The sequence below is a fragment of the Taeniopygia guttata genome, chromosome 4 (genome assembly GCF_048771995.1).
Source record: "Taeniopygia guttata chromosome 4, bTaeGut7.mat, whole genome shotgun sequence".
Taxonomy (NCBI): Eukaryota; Metazoa; Chordata; class Aves; order Passeriformes; family Estrildidae; genus Taeniopygia; species Taeniopygia guttata.
The window spans coordinates 68,776,600-68,788,210 of NC_133028.1; the positions used below are offsets into that span (position 1 = coordinate 68,776,600).

At 50.3% G+C, this 11,611-nt stretch overlaps 1 protein-coding gene across 1 annotated transcript; it reads left to right on the forward strand.

Moving 5' to 3' along the window:
* Positions 1–3,268: 3,268 nt before the first annotated feature.
* PPP2CB (protein phosphatase 2 catalytic subunit beta) lies at positions 3,269–11,611 on the forward strand. Its single transcript, XM_030272168.4, has 7 exons — positions 3,269–3,524; positions 7,749–7,958; positions 8,168–8,341; positions 8,554–8,643; positions 9,265–9,426; positions 10,244–10,362; positions 10,870–11,611. The coding sequence occupies exons 1-7, from the start codon at positions 3,423–3,425 to the stop codon at positions 10,940–10,942; spliced, it is 930 nt and encodes a 309-aa protein (XP_030128028.1). The 5' UTR covers positions 3,269–3,422; the 3' UTR covers positions 10,943–11,611.

An 11,611-nucleotide genomic window follows, 5' to 3' on the forward strand; every position in this document is an offset into this window, starting at 1 on the left:
CTCGGATTCTTACCATCAGATTTACCCCTGTTTCGAGGTGCCTGCCTCACAGCTCTCCTTTGAGCGCTTCCCAGGGAGGCAAGAAGGAAATGTTTCCGGGAGGGGGAATCATTTCAGCCTGTAAATGTTTTTCTCTCCGTTATCTCCCATTCATCTCCCCGGGGCTTTTCAATTTGATGCCCTTTTCCCCTCCAGTCTTCCATCATCGGCTCCTTCTATCCGGGTAAGCGCGTGGCAGAGGAACGGCTCTGCCTCAGCCCTCCTCATTTGAACCATTGAATTGTTGCTGACACGTTTTTTCAGGGTGAGGCATTTCCGAGGGCAGTGGTTTGCATTTGGGAATGGAGGGATTTATGGCCCAGAGCTCCGGGCATCGGCGTCGGCATCCAACGCCGGCTCTTCCTGCACATCGCATTAGCCAGACCTTGGCATCAGTCACTGGAGACGTCGCGGCGGAAGGCAGTGCCCTCAAAAGGCTGGAAAACCGATTTGCACATGCGTTTCCAGGGAGGTAATCAAATCAGCCTGCAGGTTCAATAAAAGGAATAAGCAAATATTCCAGATTCGCCTGCGTTTGCAAACAAAACCTGTTGCAAGGCTTGCAGGTTTTGAGGTTACTCCCCTCCTCCCCCCCCTCCAAAACAGCTATTTGGGGATTAAAATTGTTCTGGACTGCTGCTGCAGGAGGATATTTTTTATTCCCTTTAAGATGCAGCTGTGTCTGAGAGGAACATTTCGGGAGGATTGTTGTGAGGGCTTGGTCACTCTCCTTTCTTTCAGAATCCATCCCTGTGCATACATTACGTCAACAGAGTCCATTTTCAGAGATTCATCTCCCTTCTCCTGGCAGCATTCCCCCTCTCTTTGCCTCTTTCCTCCCCTCTGACTTCTCCCTGGCTTTTTTTCCCAGTTTATCAAGATGTTGTAATGTTTCCTGCTGCTCCTCACAGTGCTGCCCATGGTGATAGATGCCACCACGGGAAGGAGGGAGACAAATCCTGTGGGGAAACGCTGAGAGAAAGAATCCAGGCTTCATGGAGGCTGCTGCCAGGTAGGTCTGCCTTCCAAAATGTCTTTTAGGGATCCTTATCCTCATACCCCTGGGTGGTCTGGGGCTCCCCTGCACCTTCACGGGGGGTCACGTGCCCTTGGAGCAGCTCCCACTGAGTTTGTGCTCCCTCAGCTGCTGGCAGAAGGAAGAACTTTACTGATTTATTTTATTTATTCATTGTGGGGGTGGGTTTTTTCCCCTCTCTAAAACACAGGAATCCAGCACCCTTTGGGAAGCAGTGGATAAGCCCAGGCAGTGCCTTCCACAGGCAATGGTGGCCATGAGTAATTTTTTTCTGCCTCTGTTTCTCCTGTGTTTTGTATCACACCCTAAAAAGCTGAATTTCAGTGGAAAAGTCACAAGAATAAGAAAGCAAGGTACCCCATGGGGGGATTTAATGTTACACAGCCAACAGTAATGTGTTTTTTAATAAAGTGGCCTTTCATGCCTCTTCACCAGCATTGCCTTTTTAGAAGGTTCTAGCAGAGAGATGATGAGATTTTAGAGAAGGTGGTGGAAAATCCTGCCTTCATTAATTCCCTGTCGCTGAGGCTTGTCAGTTTTCCCTGCCAGGGAGCCTGATGAATGTCCCCCTCTGCTGCCGGGAGATTCCGCAGGCTCTGTCCCTGCCACTCCTTTGCAGGAAAATCCCCAGCTCATCCCAAGAGCTCCCTCTTTCCAGCAAACCACATCGTGTTGCTCTGAGGAAGGTCCTGGCTCAAGCTGGGAGATTTTGCTGGAGCTTTGCTGAGGACCTGCTATTGGATCGATACCTCAGAAACCTCTTTATTCCTGACGGGGAGCCAAGAGAAATATCTCAGCTGGATCTTTCCTTTTAAGCTTCGCCTATTAAACATTTTAATGGTGGCAAGGAATCAGTAAATAGAAACTTAGCACCAAAGCGTGCACATCCATGTGTCCGTGCTTTGTTTCCTCAAATTAAATCATGGGGAAACCTCCAGAAACTGAAAAGACAGATTAAAGCTGCTCAGCATTTGTTTTTAGGCTGGCCTCCTGAGGCTCAGGATGCCCTTTTTTGGGTCATTTTGGACAAGGTAGGGATGATTTTTACTGGGGGTGCTGCTCTCCCGTATGCTCCGGGCTGGGAACATTTATTGTCCAATGCCACGAGGCAGGATTTGCCTTATCCCATGGTCATTCTCTGCTGCAGTGCCACAAACATGGAAAATATGGTTAGAAATGACCTTCTGGAAAACAAATCAGCAAATTAAACATCAAGAGGAGCATAAACAGTTCCTAGCAGCTATCTTTCCTAGGAACTGGACTGGCGAGCGATTGTCCTCCAGAACAGTATCTACAAAGCTGTGTTTTTTGTAAATTGCTTTATTTTACTTTTCCTAGCTGTATTTACAGTTAGAAAATTCACTTTAGGGACGCAATGTTGTGAATCCTTTAATTTTTTTTTCCCTTAGTTCAGGGTGAAGTCCTCAAGTTCATCTGTTTTATCCAGAGGAGATTAAGGGACCTATGACTGACATGAGTGTTCCTGGTCGGACAGCCTGAGCAGCTCCTCATGAAAAACCACACCACATGGACTTGATCTATCTTATCCTGTTAAAAATCCCAGGGAAGTTTCCCCTCAGGGGTCTCCTTCAATCCCAGTCCTTTCTGCCTGGGCTGGGCACTCCAGATTGTGGCAGTGTCGTAGCCTCAGTTACTGCACCTCTGTCGTGATATTACTGCTCCATTTGGGTATAGGGGAGACAGCAGAACGAGTCCAAAGGAGATTATATAAATAAAGAGCAGCAAGGAGGAATTTCTGCAGGTCTGTCACAGTTTAAAGCTGAGGGCAAGACGAGTGCCAGATTGTAGCAAATGTATTAATTTTGATTGCTTATAGTCGCTAATCATGTGTCCTATTTAGTACATCATCGTACGCGTGCTCCTGTAGTCATTAGTGCTCCACAGTATTTCACGGGAATATGGCGAAAGGAATTAATACCGCGCATTTCTTGAAAGGCAGACAGGGATTGTCACATTCCCGGGCCCGACAGCGGGTGAAAAACTTTTGATTTTATCCTTTTTCCTCGGCGGGAGGGGAGCATTTATTCCTTTTTCCTGGGCCGGGGCGAAGGCGGAGGAGCGGAGCCGGGAGGGGGCGTGGCCACGGCGGAGGGGGCGTGGCCAGCGGGGAGGGGCGTGGCCCTGAGGCCGACTCCGCGCGCCGGAAGCGGCGGCGTGCGGCGCGCGCGGCCGTGGGCGTGGCCGGAAGTGCGCAGCAGCCGCGGCAGGCGGGGGGCGCCGCCATTACGCGGAGCGGAGCAGCCCCGAGCGGGCCGCGCGTCCCCGGCCGCCGCCGGCACCCACAGGCGGGCCCGGGCCTCGGGGGGCCCGCCCGGCCCTCCTCGCCATGGAGGAGAAGGGCTTCGCTAAGGAGCTGGACCAGTGGATCGAGCAGCTGAACGAGTGCCGGCAGCTGAGCGAGAGCCAGGTCCGCAGCCTGTGCGAGAAGGTGAGTGCGGGGCCCGGACGTTGGGAGGGCGGGACGGTGCCCGCGGTGTGTCCGGCGTTGGGAGACCGGCTTGTGGCCGCGGGGATACCGGGCTGTGGGGGGCGGGGTGGTGCCTGTGCCATACCGGGCGTGGGGAAAGCGGGGATAGCGAGTTTTGGGAGGCAGGGATGCGGCTGCTGGGATGTCGGGCGCTGGGAAAGCGGGGGGTGCTGGTGGGGTATTGGCATTGGGAAAGCGGCTGGTGCCTGTGGGTTTTGGGAGAGCGGGATGGCGCCTGTGGGATATCCGCCATTGGATGTTTGGGGTGGTGGCTGTTAAGAGTGGATGTGGGGTGACCAGGGTGTTCCCTCTGGAGCGTCCCGCGCTGGGACACCGGGGTGGTGCCCCTGGAGTATCCGATGTCCTGGTGTCCTACGCAACATGGAGGAGCCAGGCGCTGAAAAATCAACCCCAAGTCAGTGAGGAAGCCCGCTGACTTCCGAGGTGGGATCTCGGGAAGCAGAGGTGAGCCGCAAACAGGCTCGCAGCCTGCTGAGGCGACCAAAATAGAAAGAGGAATGGTCGGATAAAGGACACTGTCCGCTGTTCTGGGCTGCGGTATGGACAGGCCTTGGCAAACATGTGCTTGGATTTGTTTAGTGGGCACTGGGAAAAGCCTTTTTTTCCCATCGGGAGAAAGAAAGGTCCTTAGACTTGTGCTGGCTGTTGTCTGAGCAGTCCAGTAGTACTTTGTGACCTGTGACCAAGGGAAGATTTTCCTTGGCACGTTCTTCCAACAGTGATCCTGACACTCCCTAACCCCCCCACAGCTTCTGTTTTCTTCCTTTTTGTTTTCTCAGACCCGTGCTGGGGCCATCCGTTTGGTTTGTGACTCTTTTCTCCAGAGCTCCATCAGTTGTGAGGGAGCTGTGGCTCTTTAGGAGGCTGGAATTGTGGCTGCTGTGTTTTGGGAAGCTGAAGGCTGACAGGAGAGCTCAGCTGTAGGTGGGGAGGGTGTTTGTCCTTCAGGAAGCAGGTGACAGGGAGGTGTGTCATCTGTCACAGCACCTTGCTCTTCCAGGCTGCTGGAAACTGAGGGAAATGGCTGGGGCATGAAGGAAACACTGTGCCCTGCACTGACTTGGCTTGTTTAAGTTTTGGGGAGTGGTTGTGTCACCCAGGAGAGGAGCTTACAAAAACCTCTGGGTGTGCAGCCCTGCCACAAAGCTGGTTTAGTTGGTTTCCTTGAAATTATATTTGGAGGAATCCTCTTCTCCAGAACACTTTGTAGCACTTTTATTTTTGGGGCTGATTTCAGAGATGCCCAGGACAGCAGTACCTTTTGCCTCAGGTTTCAAGTTGTGGAAGAACTCATTACTAAAACAAAAAAATCAAAATGAAGGGGGAAAAAAAAAAATCCCAGAGCTATCTGTTTGGATCATTTTTGGTTTTAGGTACTGGCGTAGAGGGCAGTGATGGACACAATGAAGGTGTGCCCAGTGATTGTGCACTCTTAAAAGTTGTTGAAATTTGCAGCTGAGGCAGTGACATTCTGTCCTCACCTGCCCAGTGGCAGCCTTGTTAGGCAGCTGATCAGCCCCCTGTGGCTCCTGCAGGTGAGGGAGGTGCTGTTCCTCAACGTGATAACCTTGTTCCCATTCTCTTGGTGTTTAAAAGGGAAATTAGCTCAAATCCTGCAGAAATTCGGAGGCTGATAGAAGGATTAATTCTGGTCACTGCTCGAGCTTCCACATTTGGGGTGCAGGTGAGGGAGTTTACTTAATCCAGGCAAAAGGGTTTTTCATCAACATGATCAAATGGGCTATGGAAGAAGGCAGGGAAAAGGCTGCCTCCTGAATTAAACAAGCAGCCATCCATGACCATCCCTCTCCTTCCAGGTTCTCTTTCCTCTCCTGGTTCCTTGGAGGTGTGAGAGGGGCCACAGGAAATTCCCTGTGTTGTGTTGTGTCGTGGCTGGCAGTGTTTTATCTCTCTGTTGGTGATGCTCATTCCAGGGGGTGCTGGATCAGGTGCCTCTGGGAGCACCTGGGCACCTCGGCAGAGGCTCTGGGTGCCTCATTCCTGAAGGGTGAGACAGCTCCATCCCTGCCATCCCTCTGGCTTCCATCACTTGGCTGGTTGGCATTCCAGCCAAGCTCCCTGAGGTTCTATAGCCTCAGCCCACTTGTTGGTACAGTAGTTTGGTCTGTGGCCATTGGTGGGATGAAGGTTCAGGTGAATTTTGATCCCCAACTCCACGCCTGGCTTCAGGTTCCCAGAGAACCAGACTCTATGGGTCAGACCAAGCTGAGGGAATTAAGTCTTCCTGAAGGAATGGAGTTTCCTCTCTCTCCGAGGCTCTTCAGAAGCACACCAGGAGTTGAGCACAGACAGGCAACCATTGGTTCAGTTTACTTAATACAAGGGAGGTTTATTTAACAAAAACACCTAAAGACTGCTGCTTTTTGTCCTGACCTGGATATGGTTTTCATCCAGCACAAGTGGGACAGATGCACAGGAGGCTGATACCATTAGTCACTGTTTTCTGCAACAAAGGTAGCTAAATTTTGACTTCTAAGTCATAGTTATTTATTAGCCTTCTGGATTAAGTAAGTGCTGATGATGCCAGGCAGCCTGCTTGCATCAGAGGTTTTTATTTTTGCTTTGTAATAGTGCTTTTTATTTTAAGTAATTTGATTTCAGTGTTCACACTGCAGGCAGATGCGCTGGTTAGTCACTGCTTTTCTGGGGTGTTTTTATCGATGCTGAGCATTTTGCAAGTCTTGTTCTGCATGAGAAAATCATCATGTGAGGGCAAACTGGGGCTGGCTCGGCAGAGTTCAAATGACAGCCTGGATCTGTCCACGTGCACCGATGGGTGTCCACAGTGTGAGCTAAAACGGGCTGCAGTGGAACAGCTGCTTGGCAGCGGAAGGAGCTGCTCCTGTCACCTGCCAGCTCCTCCTTCCTCATCAGGGGAAACTTCTGGATTCTCCTAGCCCCAACATTTCAGGTCGTGGGCTGGCCCCCATTCCTAGGGTAGGTTTAAAATGAGCCCGTTTGCCCTGTTCCTGTGGAAGAGGAGCACTGCTGAGCTCCAGCTTGGAACAAACCCCTGCCTGTTGCTTTGTGCAACAGCCAGAACACACGGAGCAGCTGTTTTGTGGGTTTATATTTGTCTCTCCCAGAGGGTGGAAGCTCTCAGAAGGCACTATAAATGCTTTTAAAGACATGCGAGCAGAATTTGAGTGCTACTACTGCACTCAAATGCAACATGTTCAGCAGTTCCCAGTCATGCCAGAAGTGCAAGGCAGAGCCCAACTCATCAAATCCATGGGCAGGATGTGACTTTTAGGATCCCTCAGGTTAGGTTCTGTGCAGAGAGCATGTTGGATGCAGTCCAAACTGCTTGGGGTGTAGTTACTCCTTCCAAATACATATTTTACCTAAAAGAGGCAAGGCAGCAAGCACTGGAATGGGAATGTGGGCATCCTCAGGAAGCCCACAGAGGGTATCATTTGGAAGCGGTTCCAATTCTGGCAGCACAGGGTGAACCTGAGCTAAGGGATATGGCAGGGAATACCCAGATCATCACCTGCTGGTGATTGCTCAGTGTTGGTGATCTTCCAGCCCTTTTCTTTGGATCAGATGGAGCCATCCTGTGGGTGTTCCCTGTGCCTCAGATGTGCCAGGAGCGCTGTTCAGCATCAGTCAGTGAGCTGCAGGCAGCACAACAAACCTGGTATTTGATAAGGATAATAAGGTGGTGCAGATAGGCTACATTGCATGGTTGTAATTAGCAGAGGAACTGCTGGGTGTGGGAGTAGAGATGACTAAATCCAGGGATGCCATCCCTCCATCTGTGGTCGTTTTGTTGCCAGCTGGGCACAGCCAGGGAAGCTCCATATGTTCCAATTGCCTCTGTCTCTGCTTTCCAGTTGTAAGTGACTAGCCCGTAGAAGTTGCTGAACTGTTGTGCCTGGAAGAGGATTGGAATTCTGACGGGCAAAATGTACCCTGGGCAAGGGCATCTGGCCTTGCTGTAGTAAAGGATGGCCTGTTCATCCCTGTGCACTGGGATTTGGGAAACACCCCTTGTCTGTGCTCACCCACCAAACTTTTTCCAGTGGTTGACTTGAGCAGCGGGGATGAAAGTGGGTTTCCAGTGGGAATGCAGCAGAATAACATCACCTGCTTCTGGAGGAGCTTCCCACCTTGTTGTCCTAAACATGCTTTCCTTGCCAGGCTAAAGAAATCCTTACAAAGGAATCAAATGTGCAAGAGGTGCGCTGCCCTGTCACCGTCTGCGGGGATGTCCACGGGCAGTTCCACGACCTTATGGAGCTCTTCAGGATTGGTGGGAAGTCTCCAGACACAAACTACCTGTTCATGGGAGACTATGTGGACAGAGGCTATTACTCTGTGGAGACAGTGACTCTCCTGGTGGCGTTGAAGGTACGGCTTGGGGGACTGGGTATAAAACCTGGGAGCTGAGAGTCGTTTTCTCCTCCTGGTGAGGCTGCCCTTGGCTCAGGCATAACGGGTGTAAATGGATCCGTGTCAGCAGACACGTGCTGGGAGCAGAGTGCCTGGCTGCTGTTGCTGATATTCCATCACTCCTTGTTTCTGTGCCCATGCTAAGGAAGCGTTCTCTCCGCCCCCAGGTGCGGTACCCGGAGCGCATCACGATACTGAGGGGCAACCACGAGAGCAGGCAAATCACACAGGTCTACGGCTTCTACGACGAGTGCCTGCGCAAGTACGGCAACGCCAACGTCTGGAAGTACTTCACAGACCTGTTTGATTACCTTCCTCTCACAGCTCTAGTAGACGGCCAGGTGAGTCTGGGATGAGGAAAACCCTTCCTTCTGTAGATTTCTGCAGGCTGTGTTGTCTGACGTCCAGAGGAGCAGTCCCAGACGAGCTCCTTTAACTTGTGATCTGAGGGCAAGGTGGCTGGGGTTGTCAATGAGTGATAACAGAGTTAGACCCAGCTGGTTTGGAGATCATACCTCTCACTTAATGGGTTGCTCTTTTCTTTCTGGAACAGATATTTTGCCTCCATGGTGGCCTCTCTCCATCCATAGATACACTGGATCATATCAGGGCTCTGGACCGCCTGCAGGAAGTTCCACATGAGGTAATAGGAAAGGAAATGCTTCAGAAACTTAAATATCTGCTGGTGCAAAATGCAAATGTTTTCTCACATTGCAGTCCATTTAAACACGTGGTTACACATGGATTATGGCCTTGCCAGGAGCTAGAGCAGATGAACATTTCAGCAAAACACACTTAAGTCAGTGTGCTTTGATTACAGCAGCCTACATAAGGAGAGCTGTGGGGGTTTCACAGCTGTTTTCCCCAGAATCGTGGGATTTTTGGGCTTTCAGTCTGACTCAAAGAGCAGGATTTGGCAGAGGAGGGTGTTTACTATCTTCAGCCTCCTCACAGATGTGGTTGTGAACTGACAACTACCATGTGAAGCCATGCTGTATCACCATCCTTCCTCCCCAGGCAGCCCAGCCTCCCTCCTGTGGTGTTGCATCTTGTTGCAGCTTCCTGGGGACCTGAAATCTGGGCTGAAGAACTACACTCGGAGCTCCTGGGGGAGCTGGAAGTTGTGTTGGGCTTGTCTGGGGCTCGCAGATGTGTGTTCAGTAAACTCCTCACGTGCCTTGCACTGAGCAGGACGTGCTGGCAGTCTTGCTGCTGTGTTTCAGCACCTTGCCAGTGATGTAACAGAGCTCCTCATCTTTCCAAGGGTCCGATGTGTGATCTGTTGTGGTCGGATCCGGATGACCGCGGCGGCTGGGGCATTTCTCCACGTGGTGCTGGCTACACCTTTGGGCAAGACATTTCTGAAACCTTTAACCACGCCAATGGTCTCACACTGGTCTCCCGCGCTCACCAGCTGGTCATGGAGGTAGGGCAAGCATTCTGCTAGCCAGGGCTAACAAAACAGGGCCCCACGGGGGTCTCCTCTGGGACACCTTCCACTCACAGGTTTGCTGACACCTAAATCTTACACAGGTCAGTACCAAAGAGAGGCTTCAGTTATGTGAAAACAGCAACTTCAAGTGACGTGCTTTGACCTGCAGCCTAAATAAGGGGTTATTCTGGCCTTTCCAAGCAAATTTCCCCTCACAGTAAATAGCCAAAGAGGCCGTGTCACACCCTGTTTGGGGCAGGAATAATCCTCTTATGTGCTGGCTTGTTATTGCTCTAACTGCTGCTGCCTGTCCCATAGTGCTTGGCAGTCAGATGTGACAGGGATTATGCCATTTTTGGCTGTTGACAGGCTATTCTTGGATGTCTTGCTGGAAAAATGCCAGGTGGGTCAATGGAGCAGATGCCTTTTTAAAATCTAGTGCAGGTAGATCCCTTAAGCCGAACCACTGTGTCAGAACTCACTGGCATTGAGTAGGCAAATTGTCACTTGTGGTGCAGGAAAGCTGAAAGCATCCCTAAAAATCCCAAGGCTTTTTAGTGGTACAGTCCCTAATTTACAAGTGAGGAGTGGATGATCTCCTGTAGGCTGCTGGAGGCTGGTTTTGCCAGGTACCTACTGCTGCTTCTTGTGGTAAAGCACGTATTTTGAAATTAAACTAAGTCAGTTGGAAATACTTCAAGAAATCTGCAGTTTCACAAGTGCCTCAGAGAGTTTCAGGCCTGAAGAGGAACTTCGGAGAGGGGCTGAGGTTTAACAGAGGCCTTTTGTTTTTTCTCTCTCTCCCTGGCAGGGTTATAACTGGTGCCACGACCGGAATGTGGTTACCATCTTCAGTGCCCCCAATTACTGCTACCGCTGTGGGAACCAGGCTGCTATCATGGAACTAGATGACACTTTAAAATATTCGTTGTGAGTATCCTGCCTTGGCTGGGCTCTTTTTCTAACCACTCTGTGAAGAATAGCTGATGATTCCCAAAGGGCTTCTTCCATGAAAAGCCAGGTCAGATCACTCTGGAATTAATGTGTGCTCTGCCTTAAAATAGGCAATGAGTTAAGCTCCCAGAAGCTGCTCTTCCTGGCTGTCTGGAGAGTTGGACCTTTTGCACTTCTATGTCTTTATTGCCTAAGCTTGATGGAGAGAGTAAAAACACATGGATTTATATATTTATTTTCATCTTTGATAGCACTGAGCTTTGTAAGATGGGGGAGGGGGTCTGAATTGTGCTTTCAGCTGCTCCCATGAGAAAGCGGTGACGGGCTGCTGGGTCACTCTGAGTTTTAACTCCCATGAGTTCTTGTTTTGGGGCTTGGAATGTTTAATGTGCGCTAGCAGCAGGAGAACAAGCCTGGTATTTATCGAGGCAGTGGAAAATGACTTGTGGAGGAGGGTAAGTGATCCCTTTTTCTTTCCTGCAGCCTCCAGTTTGACCCAGCACCTCGTCGTGGAGAGCCTCATGTTACCCGTCGTACCCCAGACTACTTCCTATAAACCTCTCCCAACCTTTGTAGAAGGAAGTACACCTGGCATTTTAAAAGAGCAACAATATTTACACGTTTCTGTAAGAAATCAGGGTTCGTCTCAACTCAAATCCCCATCATGGACCAAAATGTGCCATACAGAGGACGAAGAGCATTTAGCACAACTTGAGACTGAATTCCTTACGACACTCTCTCTGTCCCATGCCCATCAGCCCGAAAGTCAGTTTGCCTGCTGTATTTGTAGTAATGTTTTCCTTCTGGACTGTTCAGAGAGGAAAAGGTAACACTTTAACAACACTCATCTCCTCTGACGCTTCTTTGTACATTTTTAGTTCTAGTGTTTAACTGGCATGAATTAGAGTTTGTTTTCCAGGGAAGTGCACACTAACTTCATCCCCCACCACTCTTTATTTTATTGGAAAGACCGCTCAACTTAACTGGAGAAAGGAAGCGATTCCTGCTTGGGAGTACGTTGTCATAACCCAGATAAAAGCGTTCCCTTTTTAGCTCTGTTCCTGTTCTGTGCTGATCCTGCCCTTTTGTTTTTTTTAATTGTTTTGGGGTATTTTGTTTTCTCTTTTGTTATCCCCCCCACTTCCCCTCTGTATATTTGTCCTGGAAGTGCTTGCAATCCTCCTCGCTGTACCTGAACCAATAAACTCGCCGTTGTCAGCCCCAA